Source organism: Pseudozyma flocculosa (assembly GCF_000417875.1).
Source record: "Pseudozyma flocculosa PF-1 unplaced genomic scaffold scaffold00027, whole genome shotgun sequence".
NCBI classification, from domain to species: domain Eukaryota; kingdom Fungi; phylum Basidiomycota; class Ustilaginomycetes; order Ustilaginales; family Ustilaginaceae; genus Pseudozyma; species Pseudozyma flocculosa.
Window position 1 is genome coordinate 85,499 of NW_006920895.1, and position 22,958 is coordinate 108,456.

General features: G+C 62.8%; 9 protein-coding genes across 9 annotated transcripts; 3 read left to right on the top strand and 6 right to left on the bottom strand.

The window, feature by feature from the left end:
- Window positions 1-600: 600 nt before the first annotated feature.
- On the bottom strand, window positions 601-1,945 carry PFL1_06527 (uncharacterized protein; the record flags this gene model as incomplete). The annotated part of the gene is made up of 2 exons (XM_007884071.1): window positions 601-1,170; window positions 1,295-1,945. 2 exons carry the CDS (start codon window positions 1,943-1,945, stop codon window positions 601-603), a joined length of 1,221 nt encoding a protein of 406 aa, XP_007882262.1.
- A 381-nt stretch (window positions 1,946-2,326) lies between these two features.
- PFL1_06528 (uncharacterized protein) lies at window positions 2,327-3,213 on the bottom strand (the record flags this gene model as incomplete). The annotated part of the gene is made up of 5 exons (XM_007884072.1): window positions 2,327-2,505; window positions 2,589-2,688; window positions 2,792-2,891; window positions 2,983-3,041; window positions 3,127-3,213. 5 exons carry the CDS (start codon window positions 3,211-3,213, stop codon window positions 2,327-2,329), a joined length of 525 nt encoding a protein of 174 aa, XP_007882263.1.
- Window positions 3,214-3,716: 503 nt separating this feature from the next.
- PFL1_06921 (uncharacterized protein) lies at window positions 3,717-6,556 on the top strand (the record flags this gene model as incomplete). The annotated part of the gene is made up of 5 exons (XM_007884152.1): window positions 3,717-4,296; window positions 4,419-5,330; window positions 5,465-6,243; window positions 6,357-6,434; window positions 6,524-6,556. The coding sequence occupies 5 exons, from the start codon at window positions 3,717-3,719 to the stop codon at window positions 6,554-6,556; spliced, it is 2,382 nt and encodes a 793-aa protein (XP_007882343.1).
- Window positions 6,557-6,912: 356 nt separating this feature from the next.
- Window positions 6,913-10,941, bottom strand: PFL1_06530 (uncharacterized protein; the record flags this gene model as incomplete). Its single annotated transcript, XM_007884073.1, has 4 exons — window positions 6,913-8,128; window positions 8,229-8,769; window positions 8,877-10,763; window positions 10,854-10,941. The coding sequence occupies 4 exons, from the start codon at window positions 10,939-10,941 to the stop codon at window positions 6,913-6,915; spliced, it is 3,732 nt and encodes a 1,243-aa protein (XP_007882264.1).
- Window positions 10,942-11,620: 679 nt separating this feature from the next.
- PFL1_06531 (uncharacterized protein) lies at window positions 11,621-14,131 on the top strand (the record flags this gene model as incomplete). Its single annotated transcript, XM_007884074.1, has 2 exons — window positions 11,621-13,730; window positions 13,833-14,131. 2 exons carry the CDS (start codon window positions 11,621-11,623, stop codon window positions 14,129-14,131), a joined length of 2,409 nt encoding a protein of 802 aa, XP_007882265.1.
- A 126-nt stretch (window positions 14,132-14,257) lies between these two features.
- Window positions 14,258-18,124, bottom strand: PFL1_06532 (uncharacterized protein; the record flags this gene model as incomplete). The annotated part of the gene is made up of 5 exons (XM_007884075.1): window positions 14,258-14,924; window positions 15,033-15,651; window positions 15,742-15,786; window positions 15,874-16,254; window positions 16,369-18,124. The coding sequence occupies 5 exons, from the start codon at window positions 18,122-18,124 to the stop codon at window positions 14,258-14,260; spliced, it is 3,468 nt and encodes a 1,155-aa protein (XP_007882266.1).
- A 744-nt stretch (window positions 18,125-18,868) lies between these two features.
- On the top strand, window positions 18,869-20,314 carry PFL1_06533 (uncharacterized protein; the record flags this gene model as incomplete). Its single annotated transcript, XM_007884076.1, has 4 exons — window positions 18,869-19,008; window positions 19,155-19,236; window positions 19,417-19,916; window positions 20,011-20,314. 4 exons carry the CDS (start codon window positions 18,869-18,871, stop codon window positions 20,312-20,314), a joined length of 1,026 nt encoding a protein of 341 aa, XP_007882267.1.
- A 491-nt stretch (window positions 20,315-20,805) lies between these two features.
- Window positions 20,806-21,694, bottom strand: PFL1_06534 (uncharacterized protein; the record flags this gene model as incomplete). The annotated part of the gene is made up of 3 exons (XM_007884077.1): window positions 20,806-20,857; window positions 20,980-21,140; window positions 21,278-21,694. The coding sequence occupies 3 exons, from the start codon at window positions 21,692-21,694 to the stop codon at window positions 20,806-20,808; spliced, it is 630 nt and encodes a 209-aa protein (XP_007882268.1).
- A 420-nt stretch (window positions 21,695-22,114) lies between these two features.
- PFL1_06535 (uncharacterized protein) lies at window positions 22,115-22,687 on the bottom strand (the record flags this gene model as incomplete). The annotated part of the gene is made up of 2 exons (XM_007884078.1): window positions 22,115-22,429; window positions 22,571-22,687. 2 exons carry the CDS (start codon window positions 22,685-22,687, stop codon window positions 22,115-22,117), a joined length of 432 nt encoding a protein of 143 aa, XP_007882269.1.
- Window positions 22,688-22,958: the final 271 nt, after the last annotated feature.

Here is a 22,958-nt window from a genome sequence, read left to right on the forward strand (position 1 = left end):
CGCCACTCCTCAACGCGGTGGGCCGTGCGAGACGCCATTCGCGACGAATAGGGCCGCCATCGGTGTGCGGGCCCCAGCAGACAGCGGCAGCGACCGCCCCGGCAGTCGCGAGAGGCCTGATCGGAGCAAACCGGCGTCGAGCGGCGTCGGTCGTGAAGAAGACCACGGCCATGGCGACGAGGGCTGGAGAGCATGGATCGACGACATCTAGGAAAGCCGAAGTGCAGCTCATGGTCAAGGGTCGGGCGCAGCTCACCCGACCGCGATGCCCAAGTCGCTGCTCTCCCGTCGACTGATGCCAACAGCTCACCCTTGTCCGGTTGCCTGCAAGCTTCATCCATGCCGCCCCCCATCCGTACGGTTGGTGGACATTGCTGAGGTGACAAGACTCCAGCAAGAGGTGGCGACGAGCGGCGTCGCTGCGCCTAAAGGCATGGAGAGAGATTCTTGAAAGGCCCGAACAATCGAACCATCCTGAGGACCGCTCTCGAGGCAGCTTGTCCGAGAAAGGACGAGGAGATACGTGGCATGCCGTCGATTCACGATGAGACTACTTGTACATTTACGGCGCAGCGCAGAGAGTTTTGCCATAGGCGGCGTCTACTCTTCGTCCCTCTTGGACTTCTTCTTCCTGTCCTTCTTGTCCCTCTTGTCCTTCTTTTCGGGCGACGAGGTTTCTGTAGCAGCGGCGACGGCTTCGTCGCGCTTCCGTTTCTTCTTCTTGTCGTCCTTTGCTGCGCCGCCCTCGGTGGGGGGCTGGAAGGCCTTTTCGCGCTCCCGCTCGCGCTGCTGGGCCACTTCGGCCTGGGCTGTGAGCTTCTTTTCGAGCTTCTTTGCCTTTTCGGCGCGTTCGCGCTCCTGGGGCTTGAGGAAGTACTCGCCGGACTCGAGCTGCAGGTCGACCTTTCTCGGCTGCTGCGGGGGCGGGAAGGGCGTGTAGGTCTTCTGCTTGGGCTTGGGTTTGGGCTTGGAGCTCGCCTCGCCATTGGCGTCGGTCGCGGCGCGAGTGCCGAGCGGCGTCTCGTTGCTCCCGCTCGTCGTCGGCCCTCCGGCGGCGGACGAGGGCTTCTTGGACTTGACGTTGCGCTTCTTAAACTTGGGCAGGAAGCGATCCCACGACTCTTCGGCCAGCTTCGGGTCCTTGGCCAGCTCGCGCTTGATCATGAGTTCCTGTTCCGTTGAGTGGCAGCAGCGGTCGAATACGTAGACGGTGGAAGATGAGCAGGCGGTCAGCACACGGCACAACAGAAATCGAGCAATTGCGGCGAGAGGACTGCAGGGTTCAGGTACGCACCTTGATGTGGTAGATCGGATGGATGTTCTTGAGGCAGTCGAGCACGATCCTCCGCACATCCTTGAGCGCCTTGTAGGGGCCCATGGCGCTGACCGTGTTGCCCTGGACCAAGACGTAGCAGCCGGTGAGGAGCTCGATAGCCTTGAGCGTGCTGCCGTTGGGACCAATGATCCGTTGCCTGCGCTTGACGAAGCGCTCCTTGTTCCTGACAATGTTGCCGATTTTTATGACGTCGCAGGCGACGCCGTCGTCGAGGATCTTGACGGCCTGCGGAAAGGGGACGCTTCGCGAGAGGAGCTTGATCATGTCTCTCGCCTTGAGGATGATGTAAGGGTCAAACGTCTTGCGCGTCGTCTTGACCAGCATCGAGCCCTCGACCAGATCCAGCGTACACGCCACGCCGTGCTTGTCGAGCGCCGACGTCACGTCCGCCCACACCTCCTTGAGGTACCGCTCTCGGTACTTTGGGAAGAGGGTCGCAAACGACGACTCCTCCGTGAGGGGACCCTTCATCTCCTCCTTCTTGAATTCGGGAATCTCCCAATGGTCGATGTCGTCCGTGTCCCACGGCTTGTCCTTGCGGTGGCGCCGGTTCTTATTCTCGATGACATTGTCGGCCCCCTTGGACGCCGAGGCCTGAGCGTCGGACATGGCGGCAGCGATGGCAAGAGGGTCGGAGATAGAGATGGCGGTAGCGACTGTCCGGATATCAGAGTACTTCTCGTAGGCTGTGCCGGAAGTCGATGATGGGATGGAGGGGATATCACGGCGTGCAGGCGGGCGGCGAAGACGAATGGCAGGATGGTGGTCGTGGCAGTGGCCAGCCCGCACACACAAGCACAGCAGGGGCCGGGCGAGCGTGGAGGGGGACGGGCGGGCAACCCTTCGAAAATTTCAGCGGGCCCGGCTTCTCGAAAAATCAGGGGCCGCGGGACTCGGGCTTGGTATGGACCCTAGGCTTCTTCGCCGGCCCTCCCCACGCCTTCAGTCCCCCGCTTCCTACTGGCCACCCCAACCATCTCGCGGTGCCAGCTAGGCCTTTCGCTTGCCGTTCTTGCTGCTGCCACCTCCGCTACCTTCGCTGCCGTCGCCATTATTGCCGTTTCCGCTCTTGGGCGATTTGCGCTGTCCTCGCTCGCTTCCTTGGTCGCTGCTTCCCGCACCGTTGCCGTTGGCGTAGCCTTCGCACTGGTCGATGATCTCCACCTCCGCTGAAAGAGCCGGCATGCAAGGACATCAGCGTCTCCCGACAACGCAGGGAAGCCGAAGCGGCGTCGCAGCACCTTCAACTTACTTTCGCAGTGATGTTCAATCCCCTGCAGACTATGCTCGACCTTGGCGAGCGCCTCGTCCTGGATGGGTCGGATGTACTCGCAGAGCTTCTTGTGACCACGCTGTCGCACACGGGGAGCCCCACACTTCGATGTACTGCGTCAGAATGTGCGGCGGACCGGGTAGGCGAGTTTACGAGGCTTGCCGCTACGGATCTAATCTCACCTGAAGTTGACCGTAGATCTCACCGATGGCCTGCCAGTCCTCGGCGATGCTCTCGTTGCGGCTGGACTCCTCCTGCTTGAACCTGCGGTAGCTCTCCTCGCTGCAGAGCAGTCGGTGGAAGTCTTCCTGTCGTCAAGTGGCCGCGTTCTTTGCGGGCTCGCGCGCCTCGGATTGTCGAGCAGACGGCTCACAGCGCTTCTTCGTGCTCCTCGATGGCGCTCTCGAGGGCGATGACATATTGGTTGGTGGACTGTCAGGAGGCGGACAGGACGATAGACGGTCAGCGGCAGTGTTCGCGAGCCCCATTTCCCTTTGCGGAAGCTGCCGTGCCCTACAGCTTTGATCTGCTCGGCGACGCGTGCACGACGCTCCTTGATCTTGGCCGTCGACAGCTCTGTGGGCGGACCCAAATTGAGAAGCATCGGGATTCGTCTGAGCTGCACGTCTTGCACCGCGCCGTCTCCCCTTGGACCGGGACACCCACCAGCCAGGCGGCTGGCGAAAGCCATCTGTGTTCCATTTCTAGGTGCGGCAGGAGCTCCGAACGTCGTGGCGTTAGGTCTAGGCTCGTACGTCTTGTCTCTGCCTCAAGAGCTCACCCTTCGACGGCCATGATGCCTGTTGAAGGTACGGATGGCGGTAGCGGACGGGCTGAAGGGCGGGCAGCGGGAGGAGCAGACGAGGTCCGAGTCCCGCGTTTTGGGGAGCAAAGGTCTTGGAGGTGGAGGAAAGGGCGTTCGTTAGGCGGGGCGGCCGAGGAGATATAGATGGATGGGCAGAGTGAAGGAGGTTCGGATCCAGGTTCCTCTTTGAGACGGGCTCGAGCTTGGTGCCTTTCAACACTCCTTGCCGTCGTCGTCCGCTTTCCCCTTCGCCTTTTACTCGTTCCTCCTCGCACGCCTGGGTCCTCCCACACGCCACCAGCATGCAGCCCTCACCGTCAAGGAAGCGGACGATTGACCAGGTGTCGCCGCCGGCCAACGTGGCGGCCTACGCTGCTTCGGCTTCTCCGATCCCCACGGCCTTCTCTCCCGCAGCCATGGCGACGGGCCTGTCGGGAGCGCCCGGCGCCTCTCCGGTGGGCACCGACTCTCCGTTTACCTCGGCCCTCAACCAGGGCAGTCGGATGCTTTCCGGCATCAGCGCTCCCACGCCTTCTTCGGGAATGCCGATGGGCAGCGGCTACGGGCCGGCGCAATCCCCAGCGCAGATGCAGATGCAGCTCCAGCTCCAGATGCAGGTGCAGAACGGAACCATGCCGATGGAGGTGGCGCTGCAACACATGGCCAGCATGGGAAGGCAGCAGCAGAACCTGTTTCTGCAGCAGCATCACAGGCAGCAACGGCACCACCAGCAACAAACCATCCGGCCAGAAGTGTCCCTCAAAATGTCGCTCGACTCACTGCTCGAAGACGTCCTCCCCGCCCTCACGAGGGACGGCGACGCATTCTACGACGCCGTTGAGGGATCGCTGAGCGCAGAAGCGGACTCCAGGCAGGTGCAGGGTGAGCTCCAATCTGCTGCAGATTCCTGTCCGGCCCCTGCCCTCCTAGATTGATGGCTCATCCCGTCTTCCCCCGCTTCTGATCCCCTGCTCCTGACCTGCTGAACAGCAAAAAGGGAACAGCTCCTGGCCAGCCTTTCCAACCTCGCCCGGACATTGCACACCAAGGGTCTCGCGTCGCTACCGCTGTCCTCGGATACTTCTTCCAAGTCCGAGCAAGACGGGATTGGCGCCGTCACGCCCTCACACGCCGACCCGGCCGAGGCGCTGGCAAAGGATACCGCAGCCTTGCAGGAGCTCGCCAGGGATATGTTCGAGAGGCGGGCACGGCTGCGCGAGGCGGCCGGTATCATTACGGGCATCCTCAACGACGACGTGGACGTCTCCGAGTCAGATTCGGTGTCCAAGGCGCAACGGGGCGGCAAGAAGGCCTCTGTGGCCAAGAAGACGGTCACGCTGGCATTGGGCTCAGCCGCATCACGGGGCGGATCGACTCCCGCTCACACATCGACCGCAGGCGGAACCCCAAACGCGGCATCGCCTGCAGCCACTCCCGCTGGACCGTCCCGATGATCGAGTCCGTCTTGGTCATCCCGGCGCTGAGGAAGCTTCCGCATGTATGCCCTTGGGCATCTTTGCGCGGGACTCTAGAGCTCTTTTGGCCCCTGGATAGGAGACGGCTCGGCTTCGCTCAACGTCCAGCACCTCCTCTATCTCTCCCATGTCCACCTACACCGCACCTTTGCCTTGCAAGATCGCCTGCCACTGCACGTTTGCCCGCGCTCATGTCGCTCAAGTTCGTCGCAGTGCCGTCAATCTGGGACCTCGAAGAGATGACAACCAATGAGGGCGATCGGGTACAGGCAAGGGAAGACACTGCTGCGATCAAGGGGCCCACAGAGACCGGCGACATGGTCAGACGAGGCCAAACCGAGTCCACTCGCCCCGCTACTAGCGGAACACCGCCAGCAAATCGAGCGGGAGCCAGCCTCGAAGCAACGGGATGCGGAGGAGCGGAACGGCTCGCGGCGCGCAGTGAGTTACAGGCCACGGCTCGGTCGTCGGCGTCCATTCCGCATCCCTCTTGAGGCAGACCGCCATCCTATAAAGCCCGGCCGTTGACTCGACTGTCTTTCCCTCTCCTCCTTCCACCTACTCAAACACGTCAGCGCTCAGCACCATCCCACCAGCACCGTCGCCAGCAACGAAAATCCTGGATCCCGAAAGCCTCTACCACGTACCTCCGAAGCAGCCTGTCGAGTCCCCGAGAACGAAAGTTTCGACTGCCACCTCGCGCCGCAGAGCGACCCGATCGCGTTCCCGGACGACCAAACAGGAGACGGCCAATCCGACAAAGGTCGTCGTGCAACCACCACTAGCCATACCGGACTCGCCGGACGTCATCATCATCATGTCGGACTCTGCGCAGTCGGACCTCGAGGTCATGGAGGACGTCTTCGACTTTGACGAGGCCTCGCTCTCGCCCAGCGATGACGAGGCCCCTCCTCGCCCGACCTCCAACCGCAAGAAGCGCATCGCGTCCGCAAGCGGTACCCGAAGGAAGACGGACAAGAAGGCGAAGAAAACGAAGGGAGAAGGAGATTTCGAGATCAGTGAGACGAAGGTGGAGCCGGACGAGGTCGAGCAGGAGCCGTTGAGCCAGGAGAAAGAGTCTGCGCAGGGCGCCAAGGCCGAAGAGGAAAAGGAGGATACGACGTCAAACGGCGACATGGCCGGTGAGGAGAAGGGCGAGAAGGTCAAGCCGAGCAAGATCAAGGCCAAGCAGACGAAGCCTCGCAAGCCCCGCGTCAAGAAGGAGGCCGCCAAGGCCGCCGGAGTAGAGGAAGAGGCACAGCCGGAAGGCTCGACCAAGCCTGCCAAAGAAGGCAGGACAGTCGTTCGCTTCACCAAGGAAGAGGACATCTGCCTGATCGAGGCAATGAGGGAGGTGAGGTGTGACGGCCGATCGTGCGGCTCCTATTTCCTTGGACGGGGCTGATTCATTGCATCCCTCCCCTTTGGCTGCCCATCGGCCATGCCAACTCACCCCGGACTCCACAGCATCTCCTGCAGACCGTGCCAGCCATCTCTGTCAAGCTACCGGATCGAAACCCGACCTCGGTCCGATCCCGCATCCTCGTGAGTTGAAGGCAATGACCTAGAGACCGAGGTACATTGTTCGTGGCGTGATTCACTGACCGATGCCCTGATCTGGAGATTTGCGACAGACACTCATCAAGACCCTGCTCTCCTCGTCGTGATGAGTGCGCGTGCGCCGACCTCACCCAACGAATCAATACGACCACAGCAACCACGAGAAAAACAGGCAGGCAAGAATGCAGACAAGGAGCCATGACCGCCCTGCCCCGTCCGCTTGGGGCTTACAGCAAGAGCGGGCGGCATCAGCCGGCAGTCGGCACCTCGAACGGCGATGCTCCCTTTTCCTAACACGGCCTTTTCAGGCTGCCTGGCACAGCGGGTGCAGAGCTTAGACGCGTGAGCCTGGCAGACACCCTTGATGATATTCTGCTCGAATCGAATCGCTGAATCGGGTGTGCGTATAGTACAACAGAGATGGGAAAGTGGGAAGGATGCCGCTCCGCGGCGCCGAGTCCGGCTATGCGTACTGCTCGAGATCGAGGGTGAGGCTGGAGCTCGAGTTGACGTCCTGATCGCGGTAGATGCCGACGAGGCTCTGGCTGCGCTCGTACAGGCTCGCCTTGAGCGAGATGACGATGAACTGGAACTGGTCGCTGGCGTGCTGTCGAATATAGTTGCTGACCTTGGCCACGTTCTGGCTATCGAGGGCGGCATCGACCTCGTCCAGAACGAAAAAGGGCGCGGGCTGGAACGAGTGGATGGCAAACAGCAGTGCCAGCGCGGCCATGGTCTTTTCGCCGCCGCTGAGCGCCGTGATGTCGCGGAAGCGCTTCATGGGCGGGACCACCGAGTAGCTGATGCCGCCGAGGTAGGGTTCCTCGGTGTTCTCGATGGAGAGGTACGCCGAGCCGCCCATTGGCGCCGCCTTGCCCTTGGAGAGGTCCTTGTAGACGGAGTCGATGCGCGACGAGATGTGGTTGAAGGCGCGATTGAAGAGGTCGCACCGCCGCTTGCGGATCCGGCTGAACTCGTCGCGCGCCTCTTTCGCCTCGCGGCGCGACCGCTCAAACTCGCGCTCCGTCTCGGCCAGCTTCGCCTCGGTATCGTCGAGGCGCTCGACGGCCTTCATGTTGGGCGACATCTTGTCAATCTCGGCCGTCACCGTGTCGATTCGCGACTGGAGCTCGGCCCCCATGGCAGCCCCGCCATCCTCCTTCTCCTCGTCGTCGAGGTCGCCAAAGTCGACTTCAATGCCGTAGTCGGGTACCTTGACGGCCTCCTGCGTGCCGGCCTCGTCGATGTCCATTAGCGCGCCGCCGAGCTCGCCCGTCTCCTCGAGCGGGACCTTGGACAGCGAGCCGGTGACCAGTGGCAGCTGGATCTCCTCGAGCCGGCAACGCCTGTAGAAGGCCGTTCGTTCCGAGCCGAGCTTCTCAATCTCGTCATTGCGCTGCGCAATCTCCTTGAGCACCGCCTCCAGGCTGCGGCTGGCTCGAGCCGCTTCGGTCTTGGCCGTATCGAGCGCCGCCTTCTTGTCGTCGTAGTCGCTGCGGAGCGTGTCTAGCTGCTCCTGCACCTCGCTGACCTCTTCAAGCACGGCATCGATCTCGTCCTCTTGCGCCTTCTTCTGGGCTTGGAGAGTGCGGATCTTCTCTTGTTCCTTGGCGATGGTGCGCCTCAGGCTCTCGAGGCGCTCTTGCGTCGATCGGATCTGCTGCCTCTCGAAGTTGGCCCTGACGCGCGGCGACGAGGAAGGAGAAACAGATGAGGATTTACGGGTCATGTTTAGCGCAAAGGCTCTTCCGCCACTGGGCCCGTGGGTGGGTCACTCACTGGTGCGTCAGGCGGGCTAGCTGGCTGTCAAACTGCAGCCTTGCGTCGCTCTGCTGCTGCATCATGCGGACCTGCCTCTCCTCGTACTCGCGAATGTTGGCCACGCCGATCCGTGCACAGAACGTGGCGAATACGGCATCCTCCTCCCGGTTGACGGTGGTCTCGAGCGACGACATCTGGTCCTGCAGCTTCTGCAGCTCGGCCTGGCTCGATCGCAGCTTGGGCTTGGTCTCTTTGAGCTGCTTGTCGATGTTCTTGAGCTCATCGCGGATGCCCTTGAGACGGCTGTCGACGGCGGCGAGATCGTCTCGCATCGAGACGAGCTCCGCCTCGAGCCGGTTGACCTGTGCCACGAGTTCATCGTCGCTAACCACAGCCCTTCGTTGGGTCTGCAGCTCCTTGAGCTCGGCCAAGCACTGGTCCTGCTGCTTCTGAAGGCCTTCGACCTCGCGTTCGCCCCACCGCTTGCCGCCTGCCTGGCCAGACTGACCTCCGGTGATGAGGCCACTCTTGTGGATGACGGTGCCATCGAGCGTCACAGCTGTGGCGAGAGGTCGTGACAGGAGGAGATCAGGGGAGACATGGAGGTCAACGTCGACGAGCAAGACTGCGCAACGACGGCGGGTCAGAACGGTGCATGGGACCCACCTTTGACCTCAACCTTCTTGTCATAGACGACTGTGCGCGCAACGTCCATCGTATCGCAGACGAGCGCGTTGCCACACGCGTGCTGGATGGCCCGTTCGATCACCGAGTCGTACTGGATCACGTCGATGGCGAGGCGCGCACCCTTGGCAATGTTGCGGAGGCGGTCGTTGATCGGCTTCACCTGGATGCTGTCGAGGGGCAGGAACGTGGCCTGGCCCGCGCGCTGGTTGCGGAGGTACTCGATGCAGTCGATGGCGGTGCGCTCGTGGTCGACAATGACGGCGTCGGCATTGCGGCCGAGCACCGTCGAAATGGCCAGATCATACTTGCGCTGCGTCGGCTTGCACAGGTCGATGACGCGACCGCGGACACCGGGAAAAATCTTCTGCAGCGCTGCAATGGTCTCCTTCATCCTCGTCTCGCGCTCCGACTCCTTCTGGTCGTGGCCGGCCTGGACCAGCTTGTTGTAACAAACCTGCAGCGTGTCGTTGAGCTTTGTCTCGCGCAGATTGATCCGCTCGCGTTCTTGCTTGGCCGCGTCGAGCTCGTCGCGGGTGCGCTTGAGTCGCTCCTCGAGCTGGGTGCGCTTGCCGTCGAGGTTTGCCTTCCGCTCCGAGACCGATGTCTCTTCGGCTTGCAGCTTTTCCTTTTGCTTGTTCAGCTGCTCCTGCTTCTCCTCGAACGACTTGACGTTGTCGCTCTTGATGCGGGCATCGCGCCGAAGCCCCTCGAGCTCCTGTCGCTCCGAGACGGCGCGCATGTTGGCCTGGGCACGCAGACCGTGGTACTCGGCCAGGTCGGCCTCGCTCAACGTGAGGCCCGTTGATTCGAGTGCCTGTCGCTGCTCCTCGGCCGCCCGGTCAGCTGCCCGGCGCACCGTTTCCTGGTCGCGTTCGAGCTTGGCGAGGCTGCCATTTTGCTTCTCGAGGTCTCTCTCCACCTGTTCGCCAAGCTTCTGCGCGTTGTCGAGCTTTCTCCTGGAATGAGCCAGGCGCTCCTCGTAGGCGTCGAGCACTGGCCGCAGCGCCTCGGCATCGCGCAGCTTCTGCTTGATGGTGCGCTCGGCCTGGAGGATTTCCTTTTGTGCCTGGCCTTGGTCCCTCCGCGCCTCGCTGACGGCATCGTCGGCGCGCTTCTGCTGCTTGCGCAGTGGTCCGAGCTTGTCCTTGTGCTCATCGATCGTCTTGCGGCTGGCCTCGATCTCCTCTTCGATGTGGTAGAGGCGCCACATGATCTGCTGCATGACGTGGGCCTCGCGCTCGCGCTGCAGCCGCTCGAACTTTTCGGCCTCGCTCTTTTGCTCGCGAAACTGCTTGAGCTCCGAATTGATGCCTCTGCGCTTGTTGAAGTTGAAGGTCGAGTTGTCGGTGGCCCTCTCCTGTGCCGCCTTGGCCCTTTCGTACTCGTCGCGCAGCTCGAGGGAGCCGCTGATCTGGTCGATGAGGCGGCTGAGCTCCCTGGAACCCTGCGATGCGACGGCCTCGACATCGCCCTGGAAGACGAGGAAGTTTTTGGCCTTGACGAGGATGTTGAACTGCTCGAGGCGGGCATTGTACTGGGTCCAGGCGGTGGCGCGTCCGTTGTAGCGGTACTCGCTGGAGCCGCTGAGGGTGATGATGCGCTGGAAGCGGTGCTCGTGGCCCTTTGCGTCTTCGTAGATTGCAGTGACGCTGGCCTTTTTGGCGGTGCCTTCGCCCTCGTCTTCTTGGTCTTCGTCGTCCGTTGCAGGGGCGGGTTGCGGGTGGTCGTCGACGTCGGTGCGGCCCATTTTGCGTCCGCGGAAAATGAGGTCCTTTAGCTGGCTGGAGCGGAGCTGCGCACTCTTGACGCCAAGCACGAACGAGATGGCGTCCATCAGGTTGGACTTGCCGCTACCATTTGGGCCGACTTTGGAGAACCAAGGCGAGGGAAGGGCGTGTGAGTGTGCTACTTTGGGAGGAGGCGGGCAGAGGATGGATGACGAGCGTGTGCACTCACTGACTGCTGTGAAGGAGTAAAAGGGCCCAACGACCTGCTTGCCCCTGTAGCTCTTGAAGTTTTCGATTTCGAGGCGTTTGAGCGGCATCGTGGGCGAGGGGTATGGGGGCCGGTGGTACTGAGGGTTAGCTTGGGGGTGGGGTGGGGATGGGTCCCCCGGCTGTCGAGCGGTCGTGGAGCGTTTCTGGAAGGGGATGGGCGAAGCAAGGTGGGCGCAGCATGCAGAGTGAGGGAGATGGGAGCAGGTGGCGTGAATTGGAAGGAGCAGGCAGGCAGGGTGAGAGGGCGCAGCCAGTGAGAGGGGGTCGGAGTGGCCAGACCGGGCCCTGCCAGTCGAAAGTCACGCGCGGGGCAGACAGGCCTGGCCTGGACGGACTCTCTTGTTGGTCGCTGGCGGGCAGGCGGGCAGGCGGGCGCAGCGCGTCGCGTTGAGGCAGGCCGGCAGGCAAAGCCGAGGTCAAAGCGGCAGAGGCCCCGCCCCCACTGCTCCACCTCTTGGCCTGGCCTGGCCTGCAGAGTGGCAGGCAGGGCGCAGCAGGTGGTTTGGTTGGCGGGCGGGCCCATCATTCAACGCCCCGCACCTCGCTCGCTCTCTGCTGAATCTCATCGGGCTTCCCTCTCTGCCTCTCTGCTGCCCCTCCTTCTTGCCCTTCTGGCCACACGTGTGACTTCCCGCCACACTCTCGTCCAAACCACCATGACATAGCATCGTACCGCCCTAGCCTTGCTGTCCATCGCATCGTCTCGGGGCGGTTGGGCTCACCGCCATGTCTTCTCCACAGACCACCTCGTCTCCCTCGTCCAGCCGCCTTGGACCTCCTCCCATCGCAAACCCCAGCGCCGGTACAAAGTCGCTCAAGCGCAAGCGACCCTCGCTTCATTCACAGCAGCAGCAGCAGCAGCAGCGGCAACGACAGCGCATCGTCGCCTCATCGTCCGACTTTGAAGCCGACGACCACGGCCCAGCTTCCACCTCGGCCGCCTCCTCAACAGCCCAACTTCAGCGGCCACCACACCAGCCAAGCTCGCATCGCCCAACGAGCCGCACCGCGGCACCCCGTTCACCACCTTCTCTACCCTCCAGCCGCACTCCGTCACCGCGCAAGGCGACAAGAAGCACACGCACGCCACACCGCCCCGCTCCACGATTGGAAATGAACAACGGCGACGATCGCGACGCTACCCTTGACAGAGGGTCGGACGGCGGCAACAAGCAGGACATCAACCATACGATGGACCGGCGGCGGGCTAACCGCGATCGCAGCGATGACGATGGCGGAGGCGACGATGACGCCGACGGTGACGACGACGACGATGGAGAGTTTGAGCTAGACGATGAGGCACCGCCAAGTCAGGCCTCGGCGCGGGCGCGGCGCACGCCTTCGAGAATCGGCGCTGTCAGGTCAAGGCGGGCTCGGGTCAGTGTCATGATAGCCGACGACGACGATGTCGACGAAGAACACGACGCAATCGAGTGCAACAGACGGCGAGGCTCCTCGCCTCGAAAGTCCAATAGGAGGCCACGGAGAACGGCATCAAGGAAGCTGTTGTCCGAGGACGACGAAGGCACCGAGGATGACGATGCCCAAGGTGGCGACGACGACGACCGCGTGGCTGGCAGGGCAGCCGGCATCTCTCCTACAGCTGCAGGGTCTACCACCGCCAAGGAAGAAGATGAGGTGCAAGAAGAGGAAATGGACGAAGAGGCGAAGAGAGCGGCGCAAGCCAAGAGGGAGGAAGACGAGCTGGTCACGCGGTGGACCGAAGAGTACTTTGAGATTGTCGAGCAGCTCCCGCTCGAGATCCATCGCTCCCTGGCGCTGTTGAGGGAGCTCGAGTCCCAGATGACTGCTCGATTGGCCTCGGTCTCCCACGACGCCATCGCCTACCGAGATGCCCGTCTGGCCCTCCATCAAAACTTGTTGAATAAGACGGTGCCCGCGGATCCAAACGGGCGAGCACAGACCGTGCCGCCGAGCCATGCGGGCTCTGCTGCATCCGAACCAGCGACGGTGGAAGCACAAGTAACAACGCAGGCCAAGCACGCCACCAAAAACCCTCCCGACGGCGGAACAAATGGCAACGGCTCAAGCAGCGCAGCAGCGCCAGAGGTCGGTAGCGACGAGGCACAAAAGTCGGGACCGGCTGCAGATGTTCCGCCGGCGTCGTTACAGGGCGCAGCTTTGCCGCCTTCGTCAACGGCGCCGGCTAGCCCGACCGCTCCGGAGCCAACGCTCTCCAGCGAATCGCGGAAGTCGCTGCTCCATCGCATCTCGCAGTGCGCCTGCGAAGCTGTTCGCGCGGGCGAGGAAAAGGTTGGCCTGGCCATCACCACCTACGAGTGGATCGACCGGCAGTGTCGCAGGCTGGACGCCGACCTGAAAAAGATCGAATCGAGCCTTGTCCTCGGTCTCCGCACCGGGACCGAGGAGAGCAGGGGCCTACGCGAGGCGCAGGGCCTCGCCACCGATGGAGGAACGAGAGAAGGCTCGGAGGCAGAGGAAGAGGCGGGCCAAGAGGCGGGAGAAGGGATGGGCAGCCCTGCGGAAGAAGGCCCGGTGGACGATGCCGAGGTAGCCGCGGTCAAGAGTAACACAGTGACTCCGCGGCTCGGTGGCGACGCCGTCCTCCTCGCCGAGGAAGCGGCCGCCGACGGCGGGCTGACCCGGAAAAGGGCGAGACGGAGCTCGGGAGCCGCTGGTGCCCCCTCCATTCCACATGGAGAACCAGCAGCTTCCGCCGTCGAGGAATCGGTCACCCGAACACGGGCTGGCGGTCGTCGCCGCACCGTCTCCCAGGCCTCGGCGACCAAGCTGAGCGATAGGGCCGTGTCTCCTACCGCAGCGTCAACCCAGGCGAAACCGAAGGGCCGACAAGGTAGGTGTGCTGGCTTTCCTGCGGTACGTCGTCGTCGCACCGTTTCTTGGCTGGTCTCCGCTAACCGACCACCTCGTCCGTCTGCCGTCGGCCCAGCCGCAGCGGCGCTGCCAGAGACAACCTCGATCGTGCCGGGACACGAAGCGATGGCCATCGACCCCAACGAGCCGCGCTACTGCTACTGCGACCAGCCCTCGTTTGACGAGATGGTGGCCTGCGACAACGACGACTGCCCGCGCGAGTGGTTCCACTACGGCTGCGTCGGGCTCACGGCCTCGCCAAAGGGCAAGTGGTATTGTCGCTTCTGCGCGCCGCCCAACTGGAAGGGCCCCGGCACAGACGTGCCGCCTGGAGCCAGATTTCGGCCACATGGGTACAAGAGCAAGAAGAGGAAGGGATGAGCTGGACCGCGGCGGCCAAAGTTGGTGGAGCGGGAAAGGATGGCGCAGTGGCGCGTCACAATTGGCAGGGTTGTCGAATGCAGAGCGAACTATACGCCGTCGTTTTGGTGCCTGCCACGACCGGACCTAGTCGCGGTACGACGCTGAACCCCTCCTCGCCGCACGATGCATGTACACACCTTCGTCGTCATCCTCCTCTTCCTCCTCCGCCCGATTCTCTTCGAGCTCTCCCTCCTCGCCCATGTTGGCTTCCTCTGCAACCCCGCCATCCTGACCCTGATGCGCCGCTCCATATCTCAGACTGCTCAGCCTGGTCCTCGCAGGCGCCACTGCGCGATCGCCCGCCAGCACCTCTCCAACGGCCGCCTGGCTGCTGCTCCCCTGCGGTCCAGACACGCCGTCGCTCCAGATGCCTACCAGATCTTCGGTCGGCGGCGGGGGCCGGGTCGAGTTTGGAGTCCTCCGTCGAGTACCTGTCCTGCCATCTCCCGCGCCCGCGCCGACCGTTGACGAAGACATGGAGGAGAGGAGCGACGATTTGCGACGACGGAGAGAGAGGATGAGCGGTTCGGCTTTCGAGAGCGCCCGCTCCCTCGCCTTGACCGCAGCCGCGGCCGAGGCGAGCGAGCGATGACTCGAGGCAGTTGCGGCCGCCAGCCCGGACTCGAGATCGTCCGTGCTGCCACGTGCTGTTGTTCCCGAGCTGGTAGCGGCTGAGGCGGTCGCGTCCTGTTGCTCCTCTGCAGAAGTCGCTTCGATCGGGATGGGGAGCCAGAGGTCCGGCAGGATTCCACTACGATGCAGGTCGCCAGGTCGCACAGCGGGTGATGGACGCCACGTTGAAATGAGCTCAACTATGACCGCGGACGAGCCGGGACGCCTCCCCTCGACGAGCACTCACGTAATCGCGGGGTGACCATATCTCCTCCTGCCCGTGTTGAGTACGCCCGGATAGTAGCCGGAGCCGGGGGGTTCCCTGTAGTCGGTCTTGGCGTCCCTCTGTGCGACGAACAGGGTATCGTCCTCGGGCTCCAGACGCTTTCGAGCGAGGTCTGTGTGTCTCCTCTCGACGGCATGCTCCGGATCCAGCGCCAGCAAGGCTCGATGGCTGTCTTTAGCCACCTTGTTGGCAGCAGCCGCGGCCTTCGCAGACGGCGACGACGTTTCCGCATCGCCGCTGCGACCGAGAAGTTCGTCGGCAACAGCCGCAGCGGGCGGGCCGGCTTGGGCCATCTGAGAAAAGGCATCGGATGTCTTGCCGGAACGCTGCAGGTCCTTTGTCACCTCGATCAGGCTCGAGAGGTTGACGTGATGTGTGAGCGGCCCAAAGGTGAGCGAGAGGTGGTGGTTGAACCAGATGGTGAAGATGAGCAGCGGCACGACCAGTACCGAGGCGAGGAGCTGCTTGCGGACCGAAAAGACGGAGAACTCGAACACGTGGAAGAGGACCAGCGCCCAGATGCATCGCGAGGCCGAAATCGGCCATGCCTGGCCTTGTGACTCGTACGGCTTGTAGAAGACTGCCAGCGGAGCGGAGCAGGGTGCGGCAAGGGAGCGTGAGTGGGCCATGTCCGTGCCAGCAGCCCTGACGGCGCCCAAGGGCAACTCACCGTAGAGGAGCTTGTACTTGGTCACGACGTAGGTCAGCCCGAAATCTGACCATTTCCAGTCGGTAGAGGCGCTTTTCTCTGTGTTAGCTTGGGGTGCCGGAAGGCGTCGGCTCTAGAGAAAGGCGCACTCACAGACGGCGCCAAAGATGCAGATGAGAGGGCTGACGATGCTGTAGAGGATGCAGAGGGTGAAGATGAGGAGCGCCTGCGGGTAGATTGTGCCCATGACGAGCGTAGGCGGCGCGTTGAGCTCAGCAAACTCGCGCGGTGTGCGCGTCAAGAAGACGCGGTAGAAGCCGCGGAGGATCAGCGTCGGCAGCTGCAGCAGCTGCAGCGGCTGGAGCGCGATGCCGGTGATGATGACGTAGGAGAGCGAGAAGAACCGAGCGCCGGGTAGCGACGCGGCCAGCTTGTCGATCAGGCGAGCTGGGTTGGCCGCCAGTTCCTGGAGCACCCCCCAAGCCGTCGTGGTGATCAGGAAGATGAAAACGACCGAGACCATCAGGAAGAGGTCTGCGGAGGGACGAAAGGGACGGCGCGGAAAGATGGCATACGGGCGGTCGCGAGGCGAGGAGCGTCAGAGACATTGCACAAGCGAAGCAGGGCTCGACCTTGGGTCGCACTCACAATACTTTTTCAGGACGCTGTACTCGACCAGGGACCTGGTCTTGATGCCCTGTGCCACCGCGGACCACTCGAGGATGAGCGGCAGCAGGTTGTTAAAGCCTATCAGGACGAGCGACGGCAGATTGTTCTGCACAAGCGCGCGCAATCTTTCGTCAGTGCCGAGCAGCCGATCGAGCCACGGCAGGTACCTTTTGATGGCGCCTGGGCTGAGGAAGCTGGCAAGAAAGACCAGCGGCGGGATGTAGAAGACCAGGAGCAGGATCATGCAGACGCTGACGATGACCTGACGGACGCGCCGGTCCAGATTGGAGAGGTCGACATTGGACCAGATGATGTCGCGAGGCTCGGGCGCCATCGAAGTGCGGCAGCGGGCGGGCGTCGGGTAGTGGACCGTCTGGGAGGCAATCTGGGCGCTTGCCGCATCCTCAAACGTGACAAAGCCGACCTTGCTGCCAGCGAAGCGTCCGGCGCGGCGCCTCTCGCGCACGGCACGGTCGAGCTCGTTGTAGCGCCGCGTGAGCTCGTCGAGCGCGTCGATCTTGTCAGAGAAGGGGTTCCAGGGGTTGCGCCGCATCCTGGGCCGCATCTTCTTGGTGCGGATCGTGTCGGCGCCCGAGATGTTGAGCGTCGACCTGGGACGCGGACGGGAGCCTGGCTGTCGCTGGGGCAGCAGCACGCTCGACTCGGTGTCGGTAGCTGCCCGTTGTCCTGTCTGCGGTTCGCGGGCCGTGCCTTGAAGGGAGCTCTGTTCGAGGAGCTCGTCGGGGCCATGTTCGTGGTAGGCGGCGGCGAGCAGCATGATCTTGTCCGGATCGTACCCTTCCGCGTCTGTGGGGTTTCCAAGCCACTGGACCCAAGTGTTTTCGAGCTTGTGCAGCGCCTTTTCGCGGGCTGTGAGGAGCTTTGAGAGTCCGCCGACCTTGCGTACGACGGCGGTGCTCTCGACACGCATGTCCATGGCCTCGAAGTACTCTGCGAGGTCGCGGTCGTCGCGCAAGTGGAGCGGTAGGTCGCGGATCTCGACGGTGCGAGCCGGGATGGACTCGAGGATCTCGAGGATGTAGAGCTGGCGCGAGCGCACGAAGGTGTGGTAGTTTTTCCAAATGGCTCGGAGGGCTAGCAGGGTAAAAGCGTATACGCTGAGGAGGTGGGTGAAGTGGTAGGCGATGGCGTGGGGCTGTGGTGCGGGGAGCGGCAACTGGGGCAGCGGCGGCGGGTGGGTGGCGTGGCTGTGGTTGGAGATGCTGTACCGGGGCAACGACGAGAGTGTGGGGCTGGTGTGGGTGCCGTTGCGCTGGTCCTCTGCGGGAGAGACGCCGTCGAGGACGCCGTTCTGCCAGTAGTTTACGGGCATCAGGACGAGGCAGCACCAGATGCTGATGATGGAAAAGAGCCAGAAGCCCATTTTGAGGAAGGCGAGGAGGACGGCGGCATCGAGGCCGACGGTGTGAAGGATGCGCATCTCGTCGGTCTTTATGGTGGACCAGATCCAGCCAAAGTAGCCGGCGTCGAAGCCGGCATCGTCGAGCGGGGAGAAGCCCTTTAGCTTTGTGCGCGGGGCGAATAGGGCGGTGTTTTTGCGGCGGAGCAAGGTGAATGCGATGAGCGAGAGGATGCCGATGGCGAGCGAGAGGGTGACCTGCTGCGAGAACCAGGGTCCCTGAAACGAGCGCTGGTTGGGCAGGCTGATGCCGCCATCGTCGTCGTCGTTGGCGCCCAGCGGGTAGAGGAGGGAGAGCGGCGACTGTTGGGCCATCCTTGCAGACAAGCTCACTCGACGTGCGAGGGCGCAGGAAGCAGGCTTGGGGCTCGAACAGCGTCAGGGGCGTCGAAGGTGGCGGTGGTTGTGGTGGCTGTGGTGGTTGTGGTGGTGGTCGTCGTCGTCGAACGTGTTGGAGCGAGGCTGCCTTGGGCCTTAGGCATCAGGAAGGTGTTTGCCTGCCTAGCCTGCCTCTGGGCCCTGTTGCTCCACACCGGCCTCGAGCCCGCTGCGCGCTGACGCACGCCTCGCCGCTCTTTATTTGGCTCAAAGTCGGCGGGTCAGGTCAGAGGCTAGGCTAGGTCAGGTCTGGACTGGCCCGCCTGCCCCCACCTGGATGGACCGTTGCCGGCTGGCCAGGCCACACTACTCTATAACTCTGAGCCACGGACCACCTCGAAAAATAATGGCCCAAATGGCAAGCCAAATCCAGGGCCCTCGAGCTTCGGCTTCATCCTGCCCTCCTCTGACCTTTGCTCGACGCCGCCTGCGCCGCCTGGCCTCCTCTTCTTTTTCCTCCTCCTCCTCCTCCTCCTCCTCCTCAACGCGCCAACTTACCGACTCCATCAGCGTCGCAAACGGCAAGCCAACACCTCGGCCCGCTGCCATCCGAGCTCCGTCGGCCAACATCGTCACTCGGCTCTCCTGGCCCATTGCCACCAAACGGGGGCCGCGCTTCCTGGCGCCTCAACATCCATTGGCCGCAGGCGTCATCGGATGTCCCTCGCAGCGGCCCCAGGGATGCTCCTCAACACGCTCGCAACACAGTCGCAGCTCCACAACTCACCATCGCGCCAAGATGGAATCCCAGAGCATCTCGAATATCAGATCCGCCTATACGGCTGCCAGCTCATCCAGGGCGCCGGCATCCTCCTCGGCCTGTGAGTCGCACTCGCCCGAGCTCCGTCGCCACCGCGCCCGCCCCGGCCACGCTCACCACGCCTTTCTTTCTTCCTTATTTCCCGTCGCGAACCCCTCTCTCGGCTCCTGCCGACCCACGCTTCGTCTACCCCTTCGCACCAAGCAGCCCCCAGCGCGTCATGGCCACCGCTCAGGTCCTCTACCAGAGGTTCTGGTTCGTCTCGTCGCTGAAGCACTTTTCGTCCAGGGTGAGCCTCCTGTGCTTCGTACTGCTGCCACGAACCTGCAGCCAAACGCCTAGTTCTGCCGCCGAGCAGTCCAGCGCAGCAGACATCCAAGCGAAATGAGCTGACCGCGCGATTGGCCGCCTGCGTTTATCCATGTCGTGCGTCGAATATCGGCACCCCGACGAACCTCCCGCATGTCAGGACATCTGCATGGGCTCCCTCTTCCTATCGACCAAGCTCGAAGAGTCGCCTGTCCGGCTAAGGGACCTCATCAACGCCTTTGACTACCTTATCAAGAGAGATCGCCATCATTCGCGACACGGATCGGCAATGGCAGCCCTGGCAACGCAACTCGGGCCAATACATGGTCAGCTTCATGAGCGTCGCGAACACGCCTCTCATCAACCCCACGTCTACGAGCCCCAAGGATACTTCGACAACGACTTCTACGAGATGAAGGATGCCCTCGTGGTCGGCGAGATGCAGCTGCTCAAGCGCCTCGGGTTTCACGTCCAGGTCAACCTACCCTATGCGACCATGGTCAACTATCTCCAGCTTCTCGAGCTCTCCTCAGCACAGGTCCAAGTCCGATTGTGTCCCAGGGGCACCCACAGTGCCTCGGAAGGCGAGGGCGCAGAAGCTCGACCCGGGCATCGTCGAGTCGACTTTGCGCAACGCGCCTGGGGCTTTCTCAACGACGCGTGAGTCGTCAACACACACTGTGCGGCGCCGGCGATGGCAGCTGCCCCTTTCATCCTGACACTGCCATCCTCTTCCTAATGTCCCGCGCGACAGCCTGCAGACCCCAGTATACTGCCTCCTACCACCGCACGTCCTTGCCTGCTCGGTCATCTATCTGACGGCCCAGACCGCGGAGCCACCGTTCGCGCTGCCACTCGAGCCGATGCCGTGGTGGGAGCTCTTCGACGTGCAGCACGGCGAGATCGAGGTCGTTTGTTGCCACATTCTCCGGCTCTACCATTCAGACAGCCCCTCTGCGATGATCCGGGCCGGATCGGGCGGGCTGAGCGCGCTGCTGACGAAAAAGGACGTCAAGGAATGGCTCGTCAATAACGGTAGGGCAGAGGGATTGCTCTAGGCTTCCAGGGCCAGAAACACGAAGCCACGCGAAAGCAGCGGTGCGTGAACCTGCCAGGGGCAGGAGCCGTCCGAAGCGGCCATCCGCGGATCAGCTAACTCCATAAGCTCGCTCAATCATGGGCACCGCACATCCTTCGAAACCACGACGCAGAGGCTCACACTGAGCTCAGAGTACGGCCACTGTGGACAGGGTGCGTGTCCGAAATCTGCCGGCGTGCCGTCGGTCGCCCTCATTATCAGCAACGCCAATGCCTCCAGACGTTGCTCCCAGCGTCTGTGTCGTAGGCTCGAACCTCTTTCCCCGGTGTTGCCAAGCTTCGAAGCCTTGTTCATGGCCTTGTCGATTTTCCATCCCAGCAATGCATCATTGGCTGTCAGTCTCGCTGGGCACGGGGCATTCGGTGGGCTGTTGCCCGATTATTACAGCCACTGATGATGCTGGTACTGGACATTGCAAGGATGAACAGTCCTTCGGTCGCTAGACAAGGCCTAGGACGACTCGGCCTTGGCGGCGAACTTCTCCTGCTTGGCGGTCTTGGCGCTGCAGAGATGGAGCGAAGATGCGAGGCAGAGGACGGATCGCGGGACGCAGAGGATGGCAAGTGATGTACGTCAGAGCTGGGCGTCCTTGAGTACGAAGGTGCAGGCGAGCTGGGCACTTACGCGGCCACCACCTTCTTGGGATCTGAGACGGGGTTGCCGTCCTTGGCCGCAGCAACACCGTGCTTGAAGGTGGTGTCATCGTGGGGCAGCGGAGCCTCGCGCTTGACCTTGGACTCCTTCTCAAAGGCGTGCTCGTCGGGAATGCTTCGAGATCCCAGGTGCTATCGGGACAAGGCAGGACAAGAAGAGCAAGAAGAAGCGAGGGGTGAATGGCGGGGGCAATCAGCCACGATGAACCCCCTCGACCCCATGGGCCACCCCGTACCAACGGGGCATGTACGTATCGGCCATGGCTCACCTTGTCGCCAGCAGGGGCGTCGTCTCGCATCTCGGGGCGTTTGATCTCGACAAAGCCCTCGGGGTGCTCGATGCTGCCATCGGGCAGCTCCTTGGGCTGCTGAGGCTCGGCATCCGCCTCGTCTTCCTGCTGCTCGCCTTCGGCGTCGTTGGCGTCAATGTGGTCGCCCTGGCCGTGCGGGTGGCTGCGAGAGTCGGTCTTGGAACCGGGAGCGGTGAGGTAGAGGAAGAGACCACCGAAGCCAAGGACCGAGGCGATGGCCCAGGGGGTGTCGCCGCCGGTGCGGACCTCGGACGCCGATCCGCTCGCGTAGGATCGTCGAGCAGCGGCACGACCAAGGGCGGTGCTGGCTGCAGCAGGGCGGACGGCCGAGCGCAGCAGCGGTCGTGCCGTGCGCAGAGTCTGTTGGGCGATCATGGTGCGGGAGACGTGGATGCGGGCTGCAAAGGTCGAGAGGGAAGAGGCGATCGGGAAGAACGATGCTGGTGGAGGAAGGCAAGGATGCTGGCCTTCCTTGATCCAAGCATTGCCCCGACCAACCAACCAACCATCCACGACCCTGGCCTCGACCCGCCGATCACGTCGACGAGCCCCCGCGATGAGCGCGGGGTCTGGTGCGCTTCTGCTTGTCAGCTGCGAGCCAGCTGGACAATTCAAGAGTGACTCAATCTTAATCGCTGCCCAGTACTCCACATCAACCGTCTCATCGTCGAGCAAAAGGCAAGGTAAGCATCGCCAGGCCCCGTACCATCATCATTCTCTTCAAGGATCCGACAAATTGCGCGCTGGTCCTTGCACACGAGATGCAAGCCAAGCTCAAACGGCTGGTGGTGAGGGTCACGACTGGCTTTGACCGGCCTCGGTTTCGCGCCGGCGGGCCTGGTCTGGGCGTCGATTTCTTCTTGATCCGGATCGGACCGACCCGTTTTCCAGCTCAGAGGGGTCCTGCCGTACGTCATTTGCCCGCGCTCGATGGCTGACCGGCCTGGCGTAGGCCGGGTCCGCTTCGGATCCGACGTCGCCCCGGATCGTCAGTCCGATGAAGATGCCAACGCTGCCCAGGCCGACGACGAGGATGAGCGACGGCGCCCGCACGGCCCAAATGCGGTCCGGGAAGAGTTCCTGCACCATGGCATCCGCAGGCAGGAAAGGCTGATGTATGGAGAGGGCGCCAAGGTGGGCAAGTCGGATGTGCAGAAGAAAGAGGGCAGCTCTCTCTGTCAGAGAGGTCATACACGTACCTGGGGGTGCCCAGGGGTCACTCTATCGTGGTAGAGAGGCGCGCCGACCCACCATGACCAGGGCCCAGACGGTGTAGTATGCCACGCAGGCTACGGTGGCGGTGAGGCAGACGCTGCCGCTGACGCGGTTCGTGATGGCCTTGAAACCGTCCGCAGCAAGTCCCAACATTTGATCCGAGTCCGGGGAAGAAGAAGATAGAGACAGGGGTAGAGCAGAGTACGCCTCACAACCCGTCAGCCCCGGACACAGCTCAGAGGTGTCTCGTCGTCCCTCTTGTCGGACATGGAAGTCACACACGACGTGCACATAGCTGCTCACCATGCTGCGCTGCAGGTGCCGTGACCAGGCCTATCGGTAGGAGCTGGCATCGATATCGCGCACGGATGCAGGCGCTGGAGGAGGGCCTCAGCGGCGCGAAAGGACCCTCGCCAAAGTCATG